Below are 27,197 nucleotides of genomic sequence, written 5' to 3' on the forward strand. Positions count from 1 at the left end.
TGCACATCTCAAGTTCATTTAAAAATTAATTTTTAATGAACTGCCTCTTACAGACAGCTAGTTCACAGAATTGTACAAAATGAGTGGCCTGTTGGAACACATCTGATTCCAGTTTAGATCAATGTAAGAACGCACGTGGAAAAATGCCTAAGAAAATTAGGAACTCTTCAGTTCCCATTCCAGCTCAAATCTGTAGGGTGGAGACAAAAAAATGTAACAGGAATGAATTGAGCTTTTTGAAAAATAGAAGAAACTATCTATTGAGAGTAATTCATTCCACACATGTATGGGGAGATGTGTTCCTCTGTTTCTCATGCTGTGACATCCAGTAAAAACGAAACTCTGATCAGAGCAGAGATTCTTAGAGACTTGGATTCTACTTCTGCTTTGTTGTGTGGTCTCTGCCAAACCATTTAATTTCTCTATCGTCTCCTCTGCTTCCTCATCTTTTGTAAGATAGAAGAAATAAATCATTTTGTTGTTAATCTAACTTAGAGGGATGGGATTAGAATAAATGCCACTCCCACTCTGTGGCCACACTGAAAAGAATTTACCTTCCTCATCCCAAGCATGACGACTGAGTTACTTAGTGCCAGTACATTACTTTCACAAACATTAACTTCTGATTTACATCACTGCCTATTTAAATTCTGGAAGTCAAATCAATGTAAGGGCTGGCATCATGATGTGCCAAGGCATGGAAAGTGGGTGGAATCGCTTTTCTTCCATATATGGGAAACCCTGTAAGTTCAAGTCTGTTGGACATTTAGTGACCAAGAATATTTCTATAATAAGAAGTTATGCAAGTCTGCATGTCTGAATACGCACATGGAATTCCCTGCAAATGGGAGCCCCAGGGGAACAGCATCCAACTGGGGAAATTCTGTACCTTCTCGGAGTCCTCCAGACACAGTCTAACCTGCACTAGAAATTTTAATTTGTTATCTACCCTGTTGATCTTCAGGAACTCTGGTTGTACCTATATGCCCACAGGTACATCGCTATGATTTCAGTGTTTGCTTTATCAACACTCTATACCTGAGAGCGTGTGGCAGGGGAAAAAAAAATACCATTTTCTTGGATCAAATATGAATTTCATATTGCTTTTCCCTAAGATTCTATCATTTCTAAGTTTGTTTCCATATGCCCAAATTCTCATAACATCCTTCTCCCAGAATAAGTATCTTCTGTTATGTTTTAATTATTGATTTAATCTAAATTTCTTCCCTCTGGATAACTGTACAACTGGGTGATAGTTCAGGGCAGAGGAGCACAGCAGGCTAGTGCAGTATTTGAGTGAAGTTTTAATACAATTGTTGGTTTTCAATAAATCTTACTATAGTGTAACAAATTTGTCTGCTTCTCTACTAAATAATTTTGAATTAAAAAGGAATTAAGTAGAATTTTTAATGTATACTGTGATATACTCTCTTATTCATATCTTTGAATCTTCATTCTGTTACTACTCTTATAGCCACTAGCCTCCATAATTTATCTATGCCAAAGGAAAGTTGCAGGGGTGCAGGCTGGTGATAAAGCTTGTTAAAACTACTCTATTTTCAAGTTATTTTATAGTATTGTGTTTAAATTACAAGAGGCAAAATTTAATATAAAATAATTTTACTTTTTCCTCTGAGTTTCTTCTGCTTAGCTAGAGCCACTAGAGAAAATATTATTTTTGCGTTTTATAAGGCATCTTTCAAAGCATACTGATACTGCTTTGATGGTCACAGTTTGCCATATAAATCCAAAAAGTAGAAAGTTGATAAAATATTTAAGAAAAAGAGGGGTGCCTGGGTAGCTCAGTTAAATATCTGCCTTCAGCTCAGGTCATGATCTCAGGGTCCTGGGATTGAGCCCCACCTCGTGCTCCCTGCTCAGCAGGGTGTCTGCTTCTCCCTCTCATCCTCCCTCTGCTCTCTCTCTTTATCTCAAGTAAAAAAATAGTTTAAAAAAATTTAAGAAGAAGAAAAAAGCAATATAATCCCACATATGCCACACAGTTTTACTACATAACTACAGAAATTATAACCAGAATACTTCATTATCTAATGACGGTATCTTGAATGCTTTTTTGAAGATATAGTTGCTTTATTTACTTACTGACTTATTGAGAGGGAGAGGGTGAGGGTAGGGCCAGAGAGAGAGGATCCCAAGCAGGCTCCACACACACCCCATGCAGAGCCCGATCCCATCATGACTGGAGCCAAAAACAAGAGTTGGACACTCAACTAACTGAGCCACTCAGGTGCCCCTGTAGTAGCATTTTAACAGGATTGCCACCTTACTGCTTCTGGCCTGGTAATCTCTGAAGAAGTAGCCATTTCGTGGAGCTGCATGTAACATTAAATGCTAGTGACGTGTGGTTTAAAAAAACACACACACTTTCTGTCCTCCTAGAGCTTACTATCTTCTCTGAAAAAGAAAGAATATGTGTGTGAAAAGAAACAATATCAAGCATCACAATGGATTTAGGGATCAGGGAAAACCTGTGTAAGGAAGTAACAAGTGTAGAAAATACAGAACAGGAAAAGAAACATGAACAGGAAAGAACATGTAAAAAAGCCCTAGATGGAAGAGGGGTCAGGAAATCCTGGAAAAGAAAGGCAGTTGGTATGGCCCGACAATGTGCCCTCTCAAGGGGAGAGGGGAGCTGAGCAAGGAAGAGATGGACTCTAGTTTCGATTCTCTTCAGATGCTGGCTAGGGGGGTCTGGGGGGGGGGGGGGGAGTCTGCGTCACTACACATGAGGCAAGGACGCTGTGAGCTGGCATGGCTGGCAGTGGGCACAGAGGAAAGAGGACACATTCTACTTAGACTTTGGAGAGCTGAAATGCATAAAATGGATGGATGCAGGCAGTGAGGGAAAGAAAATCCTGATGATTCTCAGGAGACGGGTGTAAGTAGTGTGATGGCCAGAGACATCACCTCCCGAGACCGAAGAGACATAAAGAAAAGGTTTGTGGAGAAAGGTTAAAGTTGGGCTGGCAGATGGGGTGGGAGAGGTATGAGTGGTAATGCTGACAGTGTGAGGCTGGAGTGGAGCTCAGAACTTCAGCTGGAGTTATCCATTTGGAACATACTGCCACATGGATGACATGTAAAATCATAAAAGGAGATGGAAATGCCTGAGGTAAGAGTTTAAGTGAAAAGAGAGGAGGGCCTTAGGAACAGGCCTTAAGGAATTCTAATATTTATAACAAAGGCCTAAAAAGAAATGAAAAATCCACGAGAAGAAAGCCAGGAGCACAGGGTCACAGAAGCCAAGAGAAGGTGGTGGGCAAAGCAACCTACCTCAGCTCTGAGATGAAGCAAAAATGGTAGCTGGTCCATCAAGCTTTGTCCTCCCCTCCTGTCCTGTCCAGAGTGCACAGCCATGATTCATTTTTATACTCCAGAGAAAAGAAAATCCCAAATCCCCATCCAGAAAACATACATTAAAAGAGTGACTTCAAAAAAATTTAACTACGTATTGTTTATTCTTCCCAACTTTTCCGACCCGAATTTACCTGTTCTGTTTTGCCTTATGTGGCACTAAGTACTAAGGAAGTAAGTCTGAAGACCGAACACCACATTACAGAAAACAGAATACGCTCGATGACAGGATCAAGTAGTGAATATGTAATTCGAAAGGAAACCATAATGGTTTAAATGGAATAATGCATTTCATTTCATGCCACAGAAGGGGCACAGAAATCAATAAAACACATAGCCACAACAGAATTATTAAGACAGTATCATGTGCATGGAAAATTATTACTATGGCTTCAAATATTTATTCATGACAGATTTAATGAGTGGTATTCACTATGACAAGACTATTCTAGTAATTTAAAAAACTAAAACAAAAACTCTTTTGAGGAAACTCATTAGAACATTGTCCTAGATTTACTCTTAACATGTAATCCTTTTTCAAAGCAATCAAATGTCACCAGATGTCCTTTTTCTAAACCACCGTATAAAAGACATACCAAATGGGTGAAAAAACTCCTAAATTTGAAAGTGCTACAGTTTTGACATGATTTAATGTTGTGCTTACTTAGAACAATAAACCAATTCAGTTAAGAAAAGCACCCCTCTCCCAAAAAACTATAAAAATTCTGGAATATGCTATGGGAGAAACTTTCTGTGATCACAGATCAAGGAACTATCTATTCCCATAAACCACTATAGTTCTTTGCCAATTAACAAAATGATATTACATTATTTTGGGGAAGGGGAGGCCAGAGATATACACTTAACTTGGGGCAATGGAAGGAAGGCAGAGAAAAAACAAAAGAGAAACTTTTAATTTAAATTTGCATCATTTTTAAATGCTTAAAAAATTTAAAATTCTTTTAAATGTTATGGATGTTTCACTAATGTTCCACAACTATTTGTATATATCATCTATTTCTTGTCCATATGCATATGTTAAATAGTTGTTTATAGCAGTTCATAATTTTATACTCTTTTCTTACTAATGTTATATCAAATGTTTTCCACATTTCTTTTTAGTTTTCTTTATAATATTTTTAATGGCTACATAATATTACATTGAGTTAAGAGGATATAGTTTACTTGACCCAATCCCTTATTTTGTTCCTAAATATAATTCTTTCCTTTGGTTACTTCCCTAGGATACATTCCAAGGTATTAGCATTCTAATAACTTTTGGTGGGTATTTCTTTATAGAAACTCACTATTTTCTACTATTTTTTATCTTATAAATGCAATTTACACGACTCCAAAATAATCCAAGATTACACCATATCTTTAGGAAACAAATTTTAAAATGGTTTAAAGTTATTGGCAGGTGGACTCAACAGAACAATCCAACAAGGAAACAGCAAGAACTGGACTGCCTCCTGGGATGGGAAGCACCCAGAAGTATCCTCAGTGATGCTCTCAAAACAATCTTTATATTGGGAAGAAGTCTACGGTACAATGACTGAGATCTCTGTCTACAGCAGTAGTTGATGTCAGACTAAGGTAAAGTTCTTTAGAGATGACCTGATATTTCCCTCCAGAGACTCCGTTACACCCTAACCACCATGGAACCCAAAGCTATTCGGGATTCTGATGGGAGCCTGAGACTGCTCCCTTCGGGCGTTGGGCAGGTTTGTCCTCCTGTGTAACGTCGTTCCACTGAAAGAAAACACTGTCAACTGCAGAGACTGGATCACATCTGACCGCGCAGCCCCAGAATGAGGCGAGAGAAGGCGGCAGAGGGCAGACAGCCAGGCCCGCAAGGGGACAGCATTTCGAAAATGCCATCAGGTCTTCCCAGCCTTGCAACATTTGCTCAACCCATCCACCTGGACCGCCATTTCCTTCTAGTTGCATCCTGAGGGCTCGGCAGGCCAGAGGAGGGCTCTGTGCCCTAAATGTGCCCCTTGGAGGGGAAGGGACCAGGGCGGCCAGACACCGCTCCAAGACAAAACCGAAAACATGAACGAAATGCCGCTGCAGTGTGGAAACCGTGTGCCTCAGCCCTGCCAGGAACTGGGCGGAGGGGGCTCGGGAATCCCAGCCGCCACGGGGCTTCGGCCTTTCCCCTCGTCTCTACCTTGGCCCTGCCTTCGACCTGGTCTTCCAGGTCCCTCCCCTCCACTGCCCTGCACCTCCCCAGGCGCCCCATACCCTCCCTCCTGTCTGTCACTGCACTGGTAGGGCTGGGCCTCTGTCACAAACAGCAAATGGCCCCAATTGCTGCCACTGGTGTTAACAGGTGAATGGCGCACAGGCGTGAGGTGCTGTCAGGCACCCAACGAGGGCTGTGATGGAGCGCCTGCCACACGAGGCTCAAGATCTGGTAGGACATGTACAGAAGTACACTGTGACGGCAGCCTGACATGCCCACCTGGCCAGGCTACGGTACCCGTCGTGTGCTCAGACATCCATCTAGACGCTGCTGTGATCACGTACCCATGGGTGTGACTGATATTTACAATCAGCCAACTTTAACAAAAGCAAATTACTCTCTAGTATGTGGGTGCATCTCATCACATCAGCTGAAGTCCCTGAGTGGAGACTGAGGTTTTCTGAAGTAAAAGAAGAAATTCTTTCTCAAAATTATTACACAAAAATCCTGTCTGAGTTTCTGGCCTCCTGCCCTGCACTGTGGATCTAAGATTTAAGACTGCAGCATTAACGCTGACCCACATTTTGAGCCTGCCCCAATGGATTTCAGACTTGCCAGCCACTACAATCACGAAAGCCAGTTCCCTAAAATAATTCTCAATCTCCCATTTTCCATGTACACACACATGCTCATGTGTACATCCTACTGGTTCTGTTTCTCTGGAGAAACGTTCATCAGGGAGGCACACTAGTAAGTAAGGGCAAGAGCAGTTACGCTGCCTGTCCGACATGATTGGCAGCTCTCTCTGTTCATTGCAACCAGGCATGTTCTGTCCCCAATTCCTAAGTGTATCACTTACCCGATACTCACTTTACCTAAGTCAGTTGAAAGGAAATAGTTTTATTTTAGTAAATTCTTCCCTATTATATGCCTAAGAGTTTTATTCTCTTATTTTCACTTACTTTTCTATCTCTGATTTTTGGTTTTCTAGAAATATCTCTACTGACTCAATAAGAGTCTGCTCAACATCATTACAAATCCATAAATGCCATCAACTTAGATGTCACACTTTCTTCTACTCTTAATTAAAGTGTTTTCACTAGATATACTGTAAAGCTTTTGTTTTTTTTTTGTTTTTTGTTTTTTTTTTTTTTTACTGTAAAGCTTTTGTATGTTTCTTCACCTGAAAAGATCTATTGTAATTTAAAATGTTTGCTATTTTCTAGAAGGTGGTCATGGGAGCTTTTCCCTTCTTCTAAGTCATTCTGAGTGAACACATGGCCTCAAACATCCTACCTACCTAACAATATAGTGCTGGCATAGATGTCATCTCCGACCTACAGAAAATGTGTGTTTAAAATGCCAACTGCAAGTACAAAGCAGTAATGTCAAACTATCCCTCTATTCTGGGGCATGACACACACTAAACAGCAGGTGTGAATTTTCTCTGAGACTTGACATCGACACCTTGTTTCTTTCTTACTACTCCCACAATGGCTCGGTTTGATCTACACTCATCCATGACACATTCCTACTTGCTGATTTTCTAGTGACTCTGTATGTAAATAAAATAAGTAGAAACACAAAATCCCAATGGGTAAATTCTACCTTCCTATAAAATCAAACCTGCTCAGCTGAACGTGCTTCTATGAAAACACGGGTGAACTGCCGCAGCCAGCTCTCGCATGTGCTTGCAGAGCAAGAAAGAGAACTCAGAACTCATCTGTAATCAACAGCAACGGCAGGTCTGCTCATACACAAATCAGACAGAGCACTCCCAACTATTATATAGTAAATCAAAAGATTTCCAAATGGAGCAAACTATAGAAAAGTTCTGTCAAGGTTACACGACAACTATATGGTTGAAAGCTTTTCTCTCTCCTATGAAACATAAAGTACTTAAGGAGACATTTGTAAGGAAACAAATCCCAGCCGTTATTTTAAAGAATTATTAGCATCATTTCAAATACAAATTTGGTCTATGATCATTTCATCGACCCGTGTTCCATTCAAACATGCGATTCTCAGTCACAGACAGCATGCGGCATGCAGTAAGTGGACAGCAGAGGTTAATAACCTGGAAGCATATGATCTGAGAATGTGAGAGCAAGTTAAAGACAAGAGTTCCTCTCCATTGTCACTGAGGGTCGAGAAGCAGTGCTGAAGCGTAGAACAGTGGGAGTGGGGGAAATACAGTTTGTCCAACACATAAACATATCTCCGCAAGTGGCGGCAGGTATAACTGAAAGACAAAGGTAAAAGGAGAAAAACAGAAAGAGAGTTTTCCTTTGAAAACATAAACCATTCTCAATTGTCCTCAAAGCTCTGTGTATTTTCAGTAGATGGTGTCCAAGAAAAAACAACTGTTAAAAGAGAATATTAAAAAGATAAAAAGGAAAACAAACAACCTAATTAAAAATGAGCAAAAGATCTAAACAAATACCTCATCAAAGAAGATATACTGATGGCAAATAAGCACATGGGAAGATGCTCCCCATCATATATTGTTAAGGAAATGCAAATTTAAACAATGAAATACCACTAGAAACCCATTAGAATGGCCCAAACCCAGAACACTGACAACACCAAAAGCAGGTGAGGAGGTGGAGCGACAGGAGCTCTCATGTGCTGCTGGTGGGAATGTACAAATCTCATGGCCATTTGGGAAGACAGTTTCAGTTTTCTTATAAAACTAAACATATTCTTACCATATGATCCAGCAATCATGCTCCGTTGTATTTACTTAAATAAGCTGGAAATTTCTGTCCACATAAACACCTACACATGGATGTTTATATCAGTTTTCAAAATTGCCAAAACTTGGAAGCAGTCAAGATGTCATATCCAGAAGATGGAATATTATATTCCGTACTAAAAAGGAATGAACTATCAAACCATGAAAAGACACTGAGGAATCTTATATGCGTATTACTCAGTGAAAGAAGACAATCTAAAAAGTCTACATACTGTATGATTCCAACTTCATGACACTGTAGAAAAGGCAAAACCCCGCAGAAGGTCAAAATATCAGTGACTGCCAGAGGTTAATGGGGAGAGAGGAATGAATAGGCAGGGCACAGAGGACTTTTAGGGCAGTGCAATATTCCTTATGATACCATAATGGTGGATACATGTCATTATACATTCGTCAAACCCACCAAGAGTGCACCCCAATATAAACTATGGTCTCTGAGTGATAACAATATGTCAAGGTAGGTTCATCAACTACAATAAATCTCTCACTTCTGGTGTAGAATCATAGCAGGGGATGCTGCGTGTGGGGAGACAGGGTACATGTGGCAAATCTCTGTACTTTCTGCTCCATTTTGCTATGAACTTAGAACTGCTCTTAAAAAGGCTATTTCAAAGCGGGGAAGATATATTGACAGGGGAAAAGTTTCAAAATATGATGGTGTCATTAGTTAACCATGTGAAATCTGCCTTGGCAGAGCAAAGCAGTGTGAGAGAATTTTCTCTCTACAATACTACAAATACATTCCTGGAAGAAAGACAATAATAGTACAGCAATATGGAATATACCACGGTAGAGGAACACAGAATTAGGAGTTAGAAAACTTCAAAATCTGGATCCAGCGCAGCCACTGGAAGTTTTGGGACAGTGGGGATTTGATCTCTCCAAACCTCAATCCCACAAATTGCAACACAGAAGAACGTTAAATTATTCCAAAATTTTGAAGTGATACTTAAATTATTATCGTCAGAGTAATTTCCATTGTGCCACTTTTCAGACCACTTGAAAATAACAAGTTTGAAAGAGGGAAATGCCAAATCAATCTGACAAGGTGAATCAATAAAACCGTAAGCTCATCACCATCAACAGATATGCATAAACTACTAGTCTTTGAGAACCTTACCTAGATATCCATGCCAAAAATATACCAAGTCCCAAGTTTTATTTTGGGAATAAACTAATAAAACTAATAGATTAAAAGATCAGAAACAGGCAAATTTCCAAAACTTGGGCAATCCAATCACCCATTCGACCTATCAAGCAGCCCATCTACTCATCACCAAGCAGTATCTACTATAGGTGGCACAGTGGAACTGTTCAGGACTCTGAAGACAGTGTGAGGAAGAAAATGCACATAACTCTCTCCTGAGGAGCTTACAGGATAGAAGGAAAGGCACTTATTAGGCAATAACAAGATCCCCCTGAAACAGTATAATTTCTAACTGTAATGAGAGCACTATGCAAGGACAGGTATAGGGTGCCCTAAGAGGAGTAAAATGGAGCTCTTGCTCTGAGATTTGGAAGTTCAGAAAGGGCTCCTGCAAAGTGAATTTTAAGCTGACATCTTTTTTTTTTTTTTTAAAGAATTTTATTTATGATAGTCACAGAGAGAGAGAGAGAGAGAGGCAGAGACACAGGCAGAGGGAGGAGAAGCAGGCTCCATGCACCGGGAGCCCGACATGGGATTCGATCCCGGGTCTCCAGGATCGCGCCCTGGGCCAAAGGAAGGCGCCAAACCGCTGCGCCACCCAGGGATCCCTAAGCTGACATCTTAAGGAGGAATGGAAGTTAGCTACATAGAGTATGGACTGAGGGAGAGGAGTTGTGAATAAACTAAAAATCTATTATAAACAATATGTGAATATTGTAAGGAGAGTGGGTTATAAATTAACAGCCTTTCTCTGTTCAAAAAAAACAATCAGGTTTTTTTTAATTGAAGTGCAGTGATACACAATGTTACACTAGTTTCAGGTGTATAACACAAGTGTATGCCTTATGCTGTGCTCACAGTGTAGCTAGCATGTCACCATACAACACTATTACAAGACCACTGACTATATTTCCTATGTTATATCTTTCATCCCCGTGACTTATTCATTATATAACTGAAAGCCTGTATTTTCACTCCCTCACTTGCCCCCGCCTCTGGCAACCATCAGTTTGTTCTCTTTTGGTTTCTGCTTTTTGTTTGTTTTGAAGAACATTTTTTTTTTTTAATTTAAGAGAAAGACAGTACAAAGTCTAAGGGAGAGGGAGGGAAAGAGAATCCTAAGCAGGCTCCATGCCCAGCATGTAGCCTGACTCAAGGCTCGATCTCATGACCTTGAGATCGTGACCTGATCTGAAACCAAGAGTTGGACACTTAACCAACTGAGCCACATGTGTGCCCTGAAAAAACAATCAGTTTTTAAAAATTAGAAAATGATTCTATTCCAATGACAGCAAAATGTGATGAAATATCTAAGAGTAACATACAAATATCCATGAAAAAAATCTTTAAAATAGTAACAAAAGATTTAAAAGAATTGATAAAATAGAAAAACAAATAATTTCATATGGGATACTCGAGAATTATAAAGTCACTAAATATTTAGGTGCTAGTCTAAAAATTCATATTCTCAAAAATATCAAAGGATTTGTTAAAAAAAAAAAAAAGAAACTAGACATGTTAATTCTGAAGTCTATATAGAAAGTTAAACATTTAAGAAAAGCCAGAAAACTCTGAAAAACTATGCGACTAGCTCTACCACCATTAAAAAATATTAAAAAATACTGTATTAAATATTAAAAATACTGTAGAGTGACATTACCAGAAACAGTATGGCACACAAGTACAAGAACACAAGAAGAGAGTGAAAGAAGAGAAGATAAAGGTGGCATTTAAAACAGAAGATCAAAAAAATAAAATAAAACAGAAGATCAGATGAATTAATCAATAAATGATATTGGGATAACTTAGCAGATAACTAGGAAAAAACACAGCTGACTGTTCACCTCTTAAATCAAAAGAAATGCCAGGTTGATCAAAGATTGGAAGGTAAAAATAAAACTACAAAAGTTAAAAAATAAACCATATACCTGAGAGCCATTAAAAAATGGATTGCCTGGGTGGCTCAGAGGTTTGGTGCATGCCTTCAGCTCAGGGCGTGATCCTAGGGTCCCAGGATCGAGTCCTGCATCGGGCTCCTCGCAGGGAGCCTGCTTCTCTCTCTGCCTGTGTCTTTGCCCCCCTAACCTGTGTCTCTCATGAATAAATAAAATCTTTACAAAAAATGAGTCACAAATTTGACCACATAAAAATGGAAAATAGAAATAGAAGACACAATCACTTTTTCACTGTGCCTTTTGTACAGTATGAGCTTTCCACCATTTTCACGTATAAGACATAAATTAATGACTGAATAATTTTTTAAAATTGAAAGGAGTAATTATTTCGGAGGGAATATGCTAAAGCAGAGATTTACACAAGTTCAAGGATCCAAAAGAAGTTCAGTATGGCTGCTGTATATCGGAAAAATGGTAAAAGGTCACATAGGCTCATGCAGTGCCTTGCAAGTTATAAGCTTTATCCCATTATGAAAAGCTAAGATGGTTCTGAGTGCAACTAGATATGGTTTACTTTTTTAAAGATGCATTTCTGCAATATGAAGATAAAATTGGAGAGGGGCAAAAGTTGGAAGATACAACCAGAAGCACCAAGGGTGGAAAAGCAAAGACCAGTAAGCAGCCACTGCAATAGATCATGCAAGTATTGCTGATGATGGCTTAGAGCAGGAGACAGCAGATACAAAACTATTTTAGAGGTAAAACCAATGGGACTGGGGCACCTGAATGGCTCAGTCGATTAAATGTCTGCCTTCAGCTCAGGTCATGATCCTAGGGTCCTGGGATCAATCCCCATGTCTGGCTTTCTGGCTCAGAGGAAGTCTGCTTCTCCTGCTTCCTCTCCCTCTGCCCCTCTCCCCCCACTCGTGTTCTCTCTTTCTGTGTATCTCAAATAAATAAATACTTAAAAAAACAAACAATCAAACAATGGGACTTGCTAATTAACTGGAATGGAGATGGTGTCAGTGGAGGAAGATACCAAGAATCCTTCCCTGATTTCCAGTATTAGGAATTGTATGAAAGTACACTTTCTGAGATAGGAGAAACCAGAGGAGGGCTAGGTTTTATGGAGAAGATCATGAGTTTAGTTTTGGACGTGCTCAGTTTCAGATACTGCAGCTGTGAGATGTCAGCAAATGCTGGTACACATACAAGCTTGATGCCAAGAGAGGTGTGGACTAACTCAGAGACAGAGATGGATATAGACAGACACAGATGGAGGTCAAAGCTCCAAGAACATATATGAGATTACCTAATGTCAGAGGGAAAAGACAGGGCCTGGACCAAGAAATTCCAGGATTCACAAGTCACAGGGAGGGGTGCTGGTAGAGAATACTCACTCGTAGCTGGAGAAGTCAGGAGAAAAATCTAAGAATGCTGTCACAAGGTGTTTCAGGAAGGCCATGTGACGATATACCTTTAAGATGACTTCCATATATGCTAAGCAAATATAAATCTTAAACTTTCAAATTGTGTGACTGAAACAGTTAACACATTCTTAGAAAAGGAGCTCCTGTTCAATTTAGAAAAGTTCCTTCCTCTTAATAATCTTGAAATATTATTATTATTTAATAGAGACTGAATGGAAATAGCCCTGGTGATTAGCAGACATATGAGAGATATAACCTCATTATGAGAAAAACTCTTTGGTTCCACCACTTTTAACTTACAAAACAAACAAAACAAAAATAACCAACAACAAAAAACCAAGAAATGAACAAACAAAAAAATACAGCTAGCTTTTAATAATTATCTTTTAATCACAATTCTATCATGAAGCCTATCTTAATATTTTCATAGCAATTTTAATAATTGAAAAAAATGAACTAAAAACTAACCCTAGACTTTGACACTTTACTTTAACTTCCGCTCAATTAATCTGTATTCCTTAAATATAAATCAAGGCGCAGAAAACTGGCTTTTAATTACATTAAGCTGTCATTATTAACTATGAGCATCCACTGGATAAATAGTGTTTATTGGTTGCTGAACAAGATTTTAATTATGAAATTATCTTAAAAACATAAATGATTCAAAAGAAAGGCACAGATATGAAAATGGATTGAAAAATAGGATGTTGCATTTATTTCAGTATTTCATAGCTATACCCAACAAAAGAATCTCTTCCAATCATTCTTAGTTATATGGTATCTGATTAAAATCTTGCTCTGACAAAAAGATCAACATCCTGGTTATCTTTTTCTAGATACACTCTCATTTTTAAATACTCTTAAAACACAGTGGTAATATTACTATTATCTTCCATGAATTGAACAGTATAATCCTTTTTGATAAACACAGGATCACATTAAGTTTTTATCAATTGCTCATGTTAAACTGGTGACCAAGTGCAATGCATTACAGAACAATCTTATCAATCCTTTATTTTGCAACTCATCTTTAGGAATTGAAGTAAGGAAATGTCATCTTGCAGAGTTTGACTTCATTTTAAAATGTGAAGCTCATTTTGAATATAGATTCTGACTTTGTCATCTATAAAACTGGGAATACCATTCATGATTTCTCCTAAAAAGTTATTAATAGAAGTACTGAATAGGAATAGGTCAAGGGCAGATCTAGAAAAATGCACTAGAGATCTGTGTGTCAGCCACGAGGCCATACAGAAACACCAGGCAACAGCTTTTTGATCTGTTTTTCATCAATATATGAAGGAGGAATCAGAAAAAAGAAACACTCTCACATTTCTGACCTCTTTATTTTTCTGTCCCCATATAACCACTGTGATAATTAAAAAGCATCACAATCCTTATTTAACAAATAATAAAACTGCAGAATAAACACAGTAAGTGGCACACTGACCATCCTATCAGTCACGGAAGAATTCCACTCAGTGGAATCTACCAACAATTGAGTCATACTCAGGGCCTGAGGTTCGTAACTCGATAAACCAACATCCAAGCTCAGGACCTGCCTCCTCTAGAAGCTCCGCAAGTCTGTACCTCCCATTTCTCCCAAACAAAAGTCTCAAGAATCTCATAATGTCTAAAATAGAGTTAAAGAAATTTTCTTAAGTGGGTTTATAACTAGATATTTTTATTGAGTCCTGGAAAGGACTGTGTTAAGGTGATGGTGATTCACATTTTTAAGCAAGCGATCACAGTTAATATTATCAGTAAAGAGACATCATATATCTTCTGATAGGATCACAAAAGAGCTTAAATCTAATCCTGAGGAATCATAAGAATCTAAATTGAAGAGCATTTTCCAAAAAAAAAAAAGTTTCCATATTCTTCAAATTTTGAAAGACAAAGAAAGGCAAGGGGAGCTGTTCCACACTTAAAGAAATAAAAGAGGGCAACTAAATATAATGTGATTCTGGGATTAGATCCCAGGAGGGTTATAAGGCATCTTTTTTTTCTCTAGAAAGGAAATTAGTGAGGTAAATAACAAAATTTGAGTGTCTATAGATTAGACAATATTAATTTCCTGGTTTTGATAAATATTTTTAAGAAACAGACACTGAAGTATTTGGTGATAAAAGTAAAGGTATATCATGTCTATAAATTCTCAAACGTTTTAAAAAAAAAGAGAGACAATACAAATGGGATAAATTTTTACCATTTCAGGACTCTAAGTCAAAGGTGAATGAGGAAACTAGTTTTTTTGAAATCTGCAATTTCAAGATAAAAGGTGGCTTTTTTTTTTTTTTTTTTTAAAGATTTTATTTATTTGAGAGAGTGAGTGAGAAAGCACGACCTGGGGCAAGGGCAGAAGGAGAGGGAGAAGCAGGCTCTCCACTGAGTAGGGAGATTCTGGGACTATGGAATCATGACCTGAGCTGAAGGCATGCTTAGCTGACTAAGCCACCCACGTGCCCCAAAGATAAAAGAGTTTTAAAAATGAATACAGTATTAAAACATAAAAAGTCATTTACTTTTTAATATAAGAAAGAAAACAGAACTAGTCTTTTTGATATATTGAATAATATCCATTTTAAGATTATGACATTCAAATCTAGAGCACTAAAATGTCATTCTGACCTCTATACTTAAAGCTTAGGACATCAGAAAAACTAGAGCGTGGGAAGTAAGCAAATGTGGTCTGGAGCTATCCCATAAAAAATAGTCACTGTTACTTAAGAGTTGCATTTTCATAAAAAATGAAATCTCTGCAGTGCCTTCTTATATGAAAATGTCCAAGATTATGCAATGTATAGTACTGAAATGTTATTTGATATGGTTATGCTTCACCAAAGTATGAAAATGTTCTCTCCTAGAACAACACTTAAATCTGAAAAAGATCCCCAAAACCACAAGCAAAAAGTGTGATGCTTTAAAAAGATCTCTGATCTTTAAAAAAAAAAAAAAAAAAAAAAAAAAAGATCTCTGAGTCAGGCTTTCTAATAATGTATTTTACAGTACCTTTGACAATAAGATTATATTTTCATAGCAACTTTTTATTAATTTATTTTCTTAATTATTTATATGCTTAACAAACTTTCAAAAAAAATTGAGATCACCAGGAGATTAAACTTTATGCACTATCTAGATTATTACATGTATCCTTTTCCAATGTCTATTTAAAAAAATTTTTTAGAAAAAAATTGTTGATAAATTCATTAGTAGACATAAAATACCAAGAAATTAAATTAAATTAATAATACATCTTTAGGGATCCCTGGGTGGCGCAGCAGTTTGGCGCCTGCCTTTGGCCCAGGGCGCGATCCTGGAGACCCGGGATCGAATCCCACGTCGGGCTCCCGGTTCATGAAGCCTGCTTCTCCCTCTGCCTGTGTCTCTGCCTCTCTCTCTCTCTCTCTCTCTGTGACTATCATAAAAAAAAAAAAGATTGCTTTGGCTATTCAGGGTCTTTGTAGTTCTATAAAAATTTAAGAAAAAAAAAAAAAAGAAAAAATAATACATCTTTAGAACCTACATGAAGAAAATTACAAAAACTTAGCATTGGGGATAAAAGAAGCCTTGATTAAATGAAGAGACAACAGTATATTTCTGGACAAGAAAACAAAATATTATATAGCATGCCATGATCCTCCACAGACTTGAAATCCCCATAGGCATGTTAAGTTAAATTTCTACCCACGTATGACATTTGGAATTAGAAACAAGGCTGTCTACATGACAGCCTTTAAATACATGAAGAGGGATCCCTGGGTGGCGCAGCGGTTTGGCGCCTGCCTTTGGCCCAGGGCGCGATCCTGGAGACCCGGGATCGAGTCCCACGTTGGGCTCCCGGTGCATGGAGCCTGCTTCTCCCTCTGCCTGTGTCTCTGTCTCTCTCTCTCTCTCTGTGTGTGACTATCATAAATAAATAAAATTAAAAAAAATAAATAAATACATGAAGAAACTGTAAACCTCTTAATTTTCTCTTTTCTGATTGATATTAAACATCTTTTCTTCCATGGGCTATGATTTCTAGGTTCTTCATCGCTCTTATTACTCTCCTTTGGATATTCACATTGATTAACTTTTCAGCAATGTAATAAGCAATGTCTCACTGACAGTATTTGGAACTGCTGGTACATGGTGATGATAAAGAAGCAGATCAACTTGGTTTATTATAGTTTAAAAATTCTTTACAGACAAGACAATGCATTGGCAGAAAAACTGGTATCATCCCACCCTTGGTTTACCACTGATTATTCTTAAAATATGGCAACATAAGTGAACATATTATTCTAGATGTATTTTGGGCAGTGATGAGTAATTTACATTCCATTAGTACAGCTTTAAATTATATATGTTCAAAAGTTAAATCAAAAGGGGGGATCCCTGGGAGGCTCAGTCAATTAAGCCTCTGCCCTTGGTTCAGGTCATGATCTCAGGATCCTGGGATCAGTCCCACGATAGGCACCCTGCTCAGTGGTGACTCTGCTTCTCCTTCTCCCTTTGTTCCTCCTCCCCCCAGCTCACTCTCTCTTTCTCAAATAAAATCTTAAAAAAAAAAAACTTAAAAGGAAAAAATTTGGGATCCCTGGGTGGCGCAGCGGTTTGGCGCCTGCCTTTGGCCCAGGGCGCGATCCTGGAGACCCAGGATCGAATCCCACATCAGGCTCCCGGTGCATGGAGCCTGCTTCTCCCTCTGCCTGTGTCTCTGCGCCTCTCTCTCACTATCATAAATAAATAATAATAAAAAAAAAATTTAAAAAAAAAAAAAGGAAAAAATTTCCTCAAATTGAAAACTGAAACAATTGATTTAACTGTACATAGAGTGATAAAACTACATAAAGATTTAAAAATTATAATAAATTATTTTAAAATATAGAATTGATTATACATGTTTAGTGGCATATATTCTAAGGAGAGAGGAATAAGAAAAATCCTAGGGGCACCTGGGTGGCTTGGTGGTTGAGTGTCTAACTTCAGCTCAGGGCATGACCCCAGAATCCTGGGATCAAGTCCCTACTGGGAGCCTGCTTCTCCCTCTGGCTGTGTCTCTGCCTTTCTCTCTGTGTCTCTCATGAATAAATAAAATATTTTTAAAAATCTTTTTTAATTTTTTAAAAATCCTAAACTTCATTCACTAAGACTTAGTAGTAATATTACTATTATTTTGAAACAATTATTTGTACATATAGGACCCCTATTACCTACCACCAGATTGTGGTCTCTAAATATCATTCCCACTACAAGCCAGATCTCCTTGAAAGAATGATGGTTTCTAGGTCTGAGACAGGAAGTGTGCAAAATGAGCCTGAGACATTCTATTGGCCTTGGAACAGGGAAATAGAGTAATTATCAAAGAAGAGCGTCCTATCAAAAGACAACATAAGAGTCTCCTATCGCCCAAAGATGGCACGCTCAGAAACCAAAAAGATTAATCTACAAGTGATTGAAACACATAGTACATATATAAAAAATGAGTTCATAATAAAATTGAAAAACCAAAAAACAAAATGTTTTGTTTACTACTGAAGGTAACAAGAACAATCAATTTCTCTTTCTGAAAATTAAATATTAAAGGAAAAGAAATAACCATTAATCCCGTCTTTGCAAGCAAACCTACTTGGGAAGAAAGAATTCTACCTAAAAATATGCATGTGATATTATATTTAAAAATTTCCTGGGGTGCCTGGCTGGCTCAGTCAGAAGAGCATGATGCTCCCAATCTCAGGGTCGTGAGTTCAAGCCTCATGCTGGGTGTAGAGATTACTTACAAATCAAATCTTAAAAAAATAAATTTTCCTTCTGGCAGCCTGTAATGAAACAACTAATTCAGTAAAAGATCATCAATGGATGAAACCAACACATGAAAAAACAATGATATAATTTAGAAGGAAAGGATTAGGCTATCACCAACTAAACCTACTGATTAATCTTAGTATCTCTGGGATAATTAGACATTATTTGTCTCCTAATACTCTGCAATATGAAATATACAGGAATGCTTATGAAGAACTTTTGCCAAAGAAGTTGAATCTCAATGATCTATTCCTCAGAGTTAACTTTCAGTTTGCAGAAGAAATCAATGTTAGCCAAAACAAATTAAAGGACACAAGAAAAAGCAAACAGATAAACTGGGATATGTGTGATATTCTGTAAAACAGCTGTTGATCAACTAATCAAAGTTTCGAGTTAAAAAAAAAGAGAAGAAGAAAAAGGACAGTGGAGATACACCTCTAGATCAGGGATTAGTAGCCTTTTCTAAAGAGCCAGATGTGAACATTTTAGGTTTATGGGCCATGCTGTCTTTCTTACAACTACGAAACTCTGTAATTAGTGCAAAAAAAGCAGCTATAGACAAGATGCAAATAAACAGTCATTGCTGTGTTCTAATAATAAAACTTTATTTTAAAAATCCTGGTCCTGCTCTAGGTTGAAATAATCCTAAGTGATATGACTATTTAATGTGGTGTGAAGACCTTGTCTGGACCTGGATTTGAAATGACCAAAATAAACAGGTACTTTTAAATCAGGCACAATATGAATATTGATTTGATATCAGATTAAGGAACTCTTAATTTTTTTATGTGGCCAAACTAATCAAGCTAATGGAAATAGGTAATAGGTGCTCATGGAAATAGGTAATAGGTGCTAAAAATAGGGAAACTTCAACTGATCAGATAAGTCAGGAAAGTTTTCCCTATGAAAGTAATGATTCAGCCAAGATTTACAGGATGAATAAAGATAAGCAGGAAGAGAATACAAGCAGAAGGAATGACACAGACTAAAGATCTGTGTAGATGTGGAGGAGGGGGCAGTAAAAGGGGCCTGATTACAGCAAAATTGATGTTTATCCTAAGGACAATGAGAAGCACCAGAAGGGTATTGAGCAGTTTCAGGATAAGATTTGCATTTTGAGGGGCGCCTTCTTTCTCCATAGAACTACAAATAGGGAGGCACCTTGGGGGTTCAGTGGTTGAGCATCTGCCTTTGGTTCAGGTCATGATCCCAGGGTCCTGGGATCGAGTCCCTCATCGGCCTCCCTGCATGGAGCCTGCTTCTCCTTCTGCCTGTGACTCTGCCTCTGTGTGTCTCTCATGAATAAATAAATAAAATCTTTAAAAAAACTGCATTTTGGAAGGATCTGTCTGGCTGCAGACTGACGAGCTAAGAAGTGGAAGAGACCTCACGAAAGTTACTGGAGTAGAGGAGGGAACTAAGGCAATGAGGTGAAGGAGAAAAGTGGGCAGATATGACAAAGTTATTCACAAGACCTGGGAAAGAACTGGCTTGTAGGCTTCTGGCTTACATAAAAGGTGATGTCATTCACTGAGACAGGGAACAGCAGAGAGGATCAGGAAGGGCGAGAAAAGGGTGAGACTTCTTTTTCTTTCTTTTAAGATTTAAAAAAAAAAAATTATTCATGAGAGACACACAGAGAGAGGCAGAGACACAGGCAGAGGGAAGCAAGCTCCCTGCAGGAACCCTGATGTGGGACTCAATCCCAGGACCCCAGGGTCACAACCTGAGACAAAGGGAGACGCTCAACCACTGAGCTACCCAGGCGTCCCAGGGTGAGATTTGCATTCTAAACATATTGAAGGGGGATCCCTGGGTGGCGCAGTGGTTTGGCGCCTGCCTTTGGCCCAGGGCAGGATCCTGGAGACCTGGGATCGAATCCCACGTTGGGCTCCTGGTGCACGGAGACTGCTTCTCCCTCTGCCTGTGTCTCTGCCTCTCTCTCTCTGTGCGTGTGACTATCATAAATAAATTAAAAATAAATAAATAAATAAACGCACTGAAGTTTGCAGTAACTCTGAGAAACTTGAAAGATGTGATCAGGTATGTGAACAAAAAGGTCTCAGTGGCCCAAGGACAGGTCTAGCCTGGACATGCATGTTTGGGAGCCATCTGTGTATAGGCAGGAGTGGCTGAGATGACTGAGATAAGGAGCAGAGAGAAGACAAGGAGTCCAGGAATGACCTTGAGAAATGCCAACATTTAATGGATGGTGTCACACAATCACTTTAAATCTAGATTGAGGGGCAGCCCAGGTGGCTCAGCGGTTTAGCACCTGCCTTTGGCCCGGGGCATGATCCCAGAGACCCAGGATCGAGTCCCACGTCAGGCTCCCTGCATGGAGCCTGCTTCTCTCTCTGCCTGCCTCTCTCTCTCTCTCTCAAATAAGTAAATAAAATCTTTAAATAAAAAATAAAAATCTAGATTGAGGAAAATGAACCTTTACAGAATTTTGAAGAGTGGCAAAAACAACAATAAACAGAAACACAATGAAAAGAAAAAGAGGAAACCAAGAAGAGACTGTCTCAGCCAAGAATAGTTAACCAGTGTCAAACATAATTGAGAAGGCCAGTAAGATAGAAAATGCGGGATCCCTGGGTGGCTCAGCGGTTTAGCACCTGCCTTTGGCCCAGGGTGTGATCCTGGAGTCCTGGGATTAAGTCCCACATCAGGCTCCCTGCATGGAGCCTGCTTCTCCCTCTGCCTATGTCTCTGCCTCTCTCTCTCTCTCTCTCTCATAAATAAATAAATAAATAAATAAATAAATAAATAAATAAATAAATAAATAAAAATCTTTAAAGAAAATGCCCACTGGCTTTAGCACTATACAGACACTGATGACCAATGGGGACCGATGCTAGGAATGTCAAATAAAACCATTTGTTAAAACTCAACCTTGGGTTTAAGACTTATCTATGATCCCATTGATAAGCTCATGCACTTGCATTAAATATCATTAAGTTTCTAGGGGAGATTTTAGCAAACCAAAAAATTTATAAAATAACTCACACAATTTTACACAGTATAAGACTTCCAATATGATGTGGCTATCTAACGACATCCAAGAAAATAAGCAGAGGAAAATCTGGGACGAATGTCAGGAAAGTACACAACAGTGGTGGAAGCACAGCTCTTGAATCATTTAACTCCTTGGCAGCAGAGCCATTTTTCCTGGAGCTAAATCTATTGCTAGCAATGAAGATCCTGGGAATCTCTAGTACGAAGGATTAATAGACTGGCCCAAGCCCTGGAAAATACATTGAAAGGAACAATCTAGCGCTAGCTTAGAAGGGATGAAATGACCTAATATCCCACTGCCAGATCTAGAGAGTAATAGATTATAATAATAATAAAAAAGGACCTCTTTAACAATATAACCTTGCAATACAAACTTCTTTTCCATGATTTATCATCTCAGTTGCTAAAAAAAAAAAAAAATCAAAATAAGAAAATTTCCTAGATTTGTGTAACATTTTAATCAATTAGAATGTATATATACTATTATTGACAGTTGACATTTAATCAAACTCTCTACTGATTTAAAAATCTTCCAGTAAGATCTTTCATGCTAAACTAGCTACTTGTCTTGCGATATACATTCATCAATAAAGACCTAAAATGTAAACATGTGTAGGAGCTTAAAGGATAGCCAAATATTTTAGATAGCAATTTCACAAGTTTTTGTCAAATTACTTGCTTCCTGTTTCTAAAATATTTGTTAAAATCAGATATAAATTTGGTAGTATCCACAGAATTACTCGTATTTTCCTTTAGGGACAAACTTTATTTCCAAGAATGTTTTTTGAAAACTGCAACTTGTCTTTGAAGACTTGATCACAGTTCACTTAGTAAAATCTCATTCTTGTCTTTATAGAAAATGAAACAGCATCAAAGGCATTGATCTTCATATACTACCAAAGTGAAGGAAACAAGGCACTTGAAAATTTTAGGTTTTGTAAATAATAACAGGTCCTACGTGGCAGATATCTTAAATATTAGACTAAGTAGATGGACAGCTACATGGTACTCATTAGTATACAACTGTCCCTTGTTTTAAAGATGATGTGACAACCTGTAGTTACAGGTGTGGATGAACGGATCAGCTCATTACCAGCATTCCTGCCTACATGGCATAGGTATAAAAAAATGTCTTTGAATTTGGACAAAGCAACTATTTAACAAGAATGCTATTGTGGCTCTCCCTTACAGACATGTACTCTGCAAACACCCAATAAGGCCATGTGGCACCACCATACAGCGGGCTGGGTTCCCAGCAATGCTCACCCTACATGCCTTGACACTGTATCTCATTGTGCTAATAGCATGCTGCTGTCTGCTCTACTTGTGGTCTAATAAGCAGGTCTCAAAATCTACAAACACAGACATTCATTCTACATTCCTTGGTAACATCTTCTTTTCATGACCTTAGAGTTAGGAGAGGAACATGGATGGACATTTTATAAGGAAGAAAAATTTACCTGATAGGAATTTCTCAATTGGATTTGTTTACAGTTTATATTTTAAAAGAAGCATTTCAGTATGTTATTATGCTCCTTCTTGTGCCAAGGATAGTCGGGGATTGACAGGACACTCATCAAAATGACGACTCCCACAGATGCCAAACTGGTTCCATTGGGGGTGGAGTTGATTGAAGGTGGGGGCAAGCACATGCTCATTTTAGAATTAGCTATAAGAGACACAGAACTCAGCCTGAAAGTTAAAAATTATCTTCATACATCATTTGGAAAAATTAAGAGACGTGTTTTTAAAAATCTGGACTTTGGGGGATATTGATGATGACTATGTACTAGACTCAAAAGTGTTTCTCAGTCCACACATGTCTACACTGACATCTGGGGTATAAACACTAAGAATGTAATGGAAAGACTGGGTTCACAAATAAATAGCTATAAAATTGCATATTTAGCACACTTTATGACCATCAAAAAGCTTGCTCACTCCTAAAGTCATTATATTTTACCAACTCCCTCTTGACAAAAAGGCAGGAAAGGATTTATAGTCTTTGTAAAATTCTGAACAATGTGAGTCTCGATTCTTCAGTATACATGCCACAAGTATTAGATCAGTGGAGTTAGATATCTGGAGCCATGAAAAAAAGCCCAATTCTGCTGAGACTGATTAAAAATATTTATGTCACATCCTTTCTATAGCAGAGCAGAAAAAAATATACACAAGATAAAGTGCTCTACAATCAGAAGAGTTGAAAAACTATTAAGGTCATTAAAAATCTGGACAAGTCTTCTTATATAGAAGTTATACTAAATAACTCAAAATCAGGAGACCATCTCAGAGTTGTTTTTCAGCTATGGTCATAGATGTACACTAAAATATCCACACTCCTCACCCTTTCACCCACATGGGTGTGGTGACACACACTAAACCCACATCTGTGAGCTGCCAGCAAGGATTACGGGTGCCGTCTGTTACAGGAATGTGGTAATCATGGAATTGAAGCTCACTGGCGTGCGTGGGTGGAGATGAAAAGCCTGGTATTGGTGTCACTAGCTCAAGTGCTCGTCAGCCCAACAGCAGTACTAGCCGACTGCCACAGTTACTGATGGACACCTCTTCCTGGGGCAGAGGACAGCAGGTCATGCCTTCTTTTGCCTCTAGGTCTTTGCACTACCTGAAGATGCTCACTCCATCTCTTTGTCCTTCCAGCAACCCCCTGCTCCTTCATTCTCTTAAGTGCAACCCTGTTGAGGCTTTCCCTGATTGCCCCAGGCACATCTAGTGCTGTCTCTCCTAGATTCCCATTGTACCTTGCACTTACTGCCAATATACAGCTTAACAAAATGCATTTACAACTGTCTTTATATCTGTCTCCCCTTTCAACCATAACCTCTTTGAGGGAAAATCTGGATTTTTATTTTTCTTTCCCTAGCACCCAGCACAGTGGCTGGTATTAAGAAAGCACAATATTTATTAATTCACTAGAGAAAAACTGACAAAAATTAATGTTCCATATCCAATGGTCCACAAGTTACCTTGTTTGGGGAAGTTTTTATGTATTTATGCCACACTGACAATCACACTTCAGGCTGGGCTAGAAGAGTCATAACCATAAAGGTAAAATTACATCCTTCCTTAGGAGTGAATAAAGGCCTATAAATCACTGGGAATAGGAACCTACAAAATAATGCTTCTCTAAGGTCTGTTTCTCTAAACTGCCAATGTTAATTTTTTGTTTTTAAATCTTAAAAGAAATTAATGATTTTTCCACTTTTCAGAAATGCAAAAGATCCAATTGTCTTAATCACGTCTACCTCCTAACCAACCAGAAACTTATTTTCTTTCCATGGAACAGAGAACTGGAACAGCCATTCTGAAATAGTTCTGAAGACCTTATTAGCTATCACTTCATTCATTATGTGAATCACATTATTTTGGATCAAAATTAGCAAAAATCTGCCAACCTTGAGCATTAGATGCCTTAGAAAGGCTTCATATCTTTTTAAAGATGAAATTGTAACTGCTGGATACAGGAAATGGGCAAGATGGGATAAAAGAAATCAAGAAAGAAGGGGGGTAGTTTATTGTAGAACAAACAAAACAACAGGCCAAAGTGCTTTTTTGGTGACTATTCACAGAAGGAAAAGAGAGGGTACACGGATCCCTGGGTGGCACAGCGGTTTGGCGCCTGCCTTTGGCCCAGGGCGCGATCCTGGAGACCCGGGATCGAATCCCACGTCGGGCTCCCGGTGTATGGAGCCTGCTTCTCCCTCTGCCTGTGTCTCTGCCTCTCTCTCTCTCTCTCTGTGACTATCATAAATAAATAAAAATTTAAAAAAAAATACAAAAAAAAAAAGAAAAAAGAAAAGAGAGGGTACAAAGAAGACCTGTATATTGTGGGAGGGACATCAGTATTGTTTATCCAGTATCTGAATTAACAATTCGTTCTTTGACTCTTCTCATCTCTACTTAATATGTAATCTATAAGAAAATTAATCAGTGTCACGCATCAGGCAGTTTATCTCTAGCTGAAGATTCAAGATATCTTCATACATACATTTTTGTATATTCAACATACAAAAATTAAATGATAAGAAACTACCTAAGACCCATCACGACTGCATATATTTACTAATTGGCAAAATAATAAATCTCAGACAATGAGAGGTGGAAGAACAAGAACAGAAGACAGTACAATGAACTCTAAAGAATTAAGTATGAGGATAAAAATATTAAGTAGGTATCACGGGTTGAACTGTATCATGCCAACAGATACGTGGGAGTCCGAACCCCCACTACCTCAGAGCCTCGCCTTATTTAGAGATGAGGTTGTTAGACATACTTAGTTAAGAGGTTATTCTGGAGCAGGGTAGGCACTTGATTCAATATGACTGGCGTCCTTACTAGAAATAACAGAAACACAAGGCAAGAAGAAGGCCATGTGACAAAGGAAGCAGAGACTGAGCAATGCATCCACAAGCCAAGGATGTCAAAGTTTGCCAGCAAACACTGGAAGCTAGTGAGGAAAGGAAGTGTTCTTCCCTAGAGGTCTCAGGGGAAGCATGGTCCTGCTGACATTCTGATTTGGGACGTCTACCCCCCAGGACTGTGAGACAATAAGTTTCTGTTATTTTGAGCTCCCGGTTTGCAGCCATTCGTTACAGCAGCTCCAGGAAACGAATACAGTGAGGAAGATATATCCATTCTGTTGGAAATGACATGGAGATAACGAGGTACAGCCATCACAACCCCTTCCCTGTGGGCCGAGGGGAGCGGACTAGGTGACAAGGAGACACGGGCTTAGCAGTGGAGGTGGAAGCAGCAGGCCTTCCGTGCATGAGCTCTTCAATGTCATCATCGCTTAAAATGGAGGTCTTGGAACCAGAAGAAAAAGGACAGGTCATCCAGCAGTTCCCAAGCACTTCCTGCCACCAGGATACCAGCAGCTGCAACCCCCTCGCAGCGCCCCTACGTTCGGCCTCCAAAGAGCAGGCCCTACCGGCTCTTTCTCCCTACTCCAGAAAGCACATGGGCAGGAGAGAGCACTAAACAGGTGTTTCAGGGTTAACTCTGAATCCACTCTCATTTATACTGCAAAAGAAACAATGACCTCATCATTAGAAACAAACTGACTTCAAGTTCCCTTAGACCCTAAAGATGACCTCCTGACCTGCCAATTTAAGAGGCTCCACTGTCACTTCACCCATCCAGTCTTCATTTTCACTGATCTCAAAGCCCCTAGTGCGTTTGTTCACCTGCCTATTATTTGTGTTCCTACACAGCAACCCGATAAACATCTAGTCTACAGAGCAGAGAAGGAGAGTCAATTAATTACAGCACAACATCATGTTAGATGCCGCGGGGATATGGCAGCAGGTGGGGTGAATGGGAGACCCAAACCTCAGTGGGGAGCTAGGAAAAAAAGGATCTCAGAGGACATGACACCTAGGCTAAGACCTGAGAGATGAACAGGACAAAGAAACAAAATCATCTCTGACCTGGTGATACTCATGAGGAACAGTATTAGAGGAGAAACGGAAGCTGGTTTTTCAAAAAAAAGGTTCCCAGGGGATCCCTCGGTGGCTCAGCAGTTTTGCTCCTGCCTCCGGCCCGGGGCGTGATCCTGAAGTCCCAGGATCAAGTC

At 38.8% G+C, this 27,197-nt stretch overlaps 1 protein-coding gene across 4 annotated transcripts in view; it reads right to left on the reverse strand.

Annotated features, from left to right (window-relative positions):
* The window catches only part of DYM (dymeclin), a 348,746-nt gene that overhangs the window by 129,675 nt on the left and 191,874 nt on the right, over positions 1-27,197 (reverse strand). The window contains exon 14 of one of the 4 annotated variants that reach the window (XM_041746593.1): positions 7,641-7,805. The exons of the other annotated variants lie outside the window; for them this stretch is intronic. Within the exon in view, the coding sequence (XP_041602527.1) occupies positions 7,641-7,805 (165 nt within the window). The remainder of the gene's footprint in view (positions 1-7,640; positions 7,806-27,197) is intronic. 4 annotated transcript variants of the gene reach the window in all.

The sequence above is a fragment of the Vulpes lagopus genome, chromosome 1 (assembly GCF_018345385.1).
Source record: "Vulpes lagopus strain Blue_001 chromosome 1, ASM1834538v1, whole genome shotgun sequence".
NCBI classification, from domain to species: Eukaryota; Metazoa; Chordata; class Mammalia; order Carnivora; family Canidae; genus Vulpes; species Vulpes lagopus.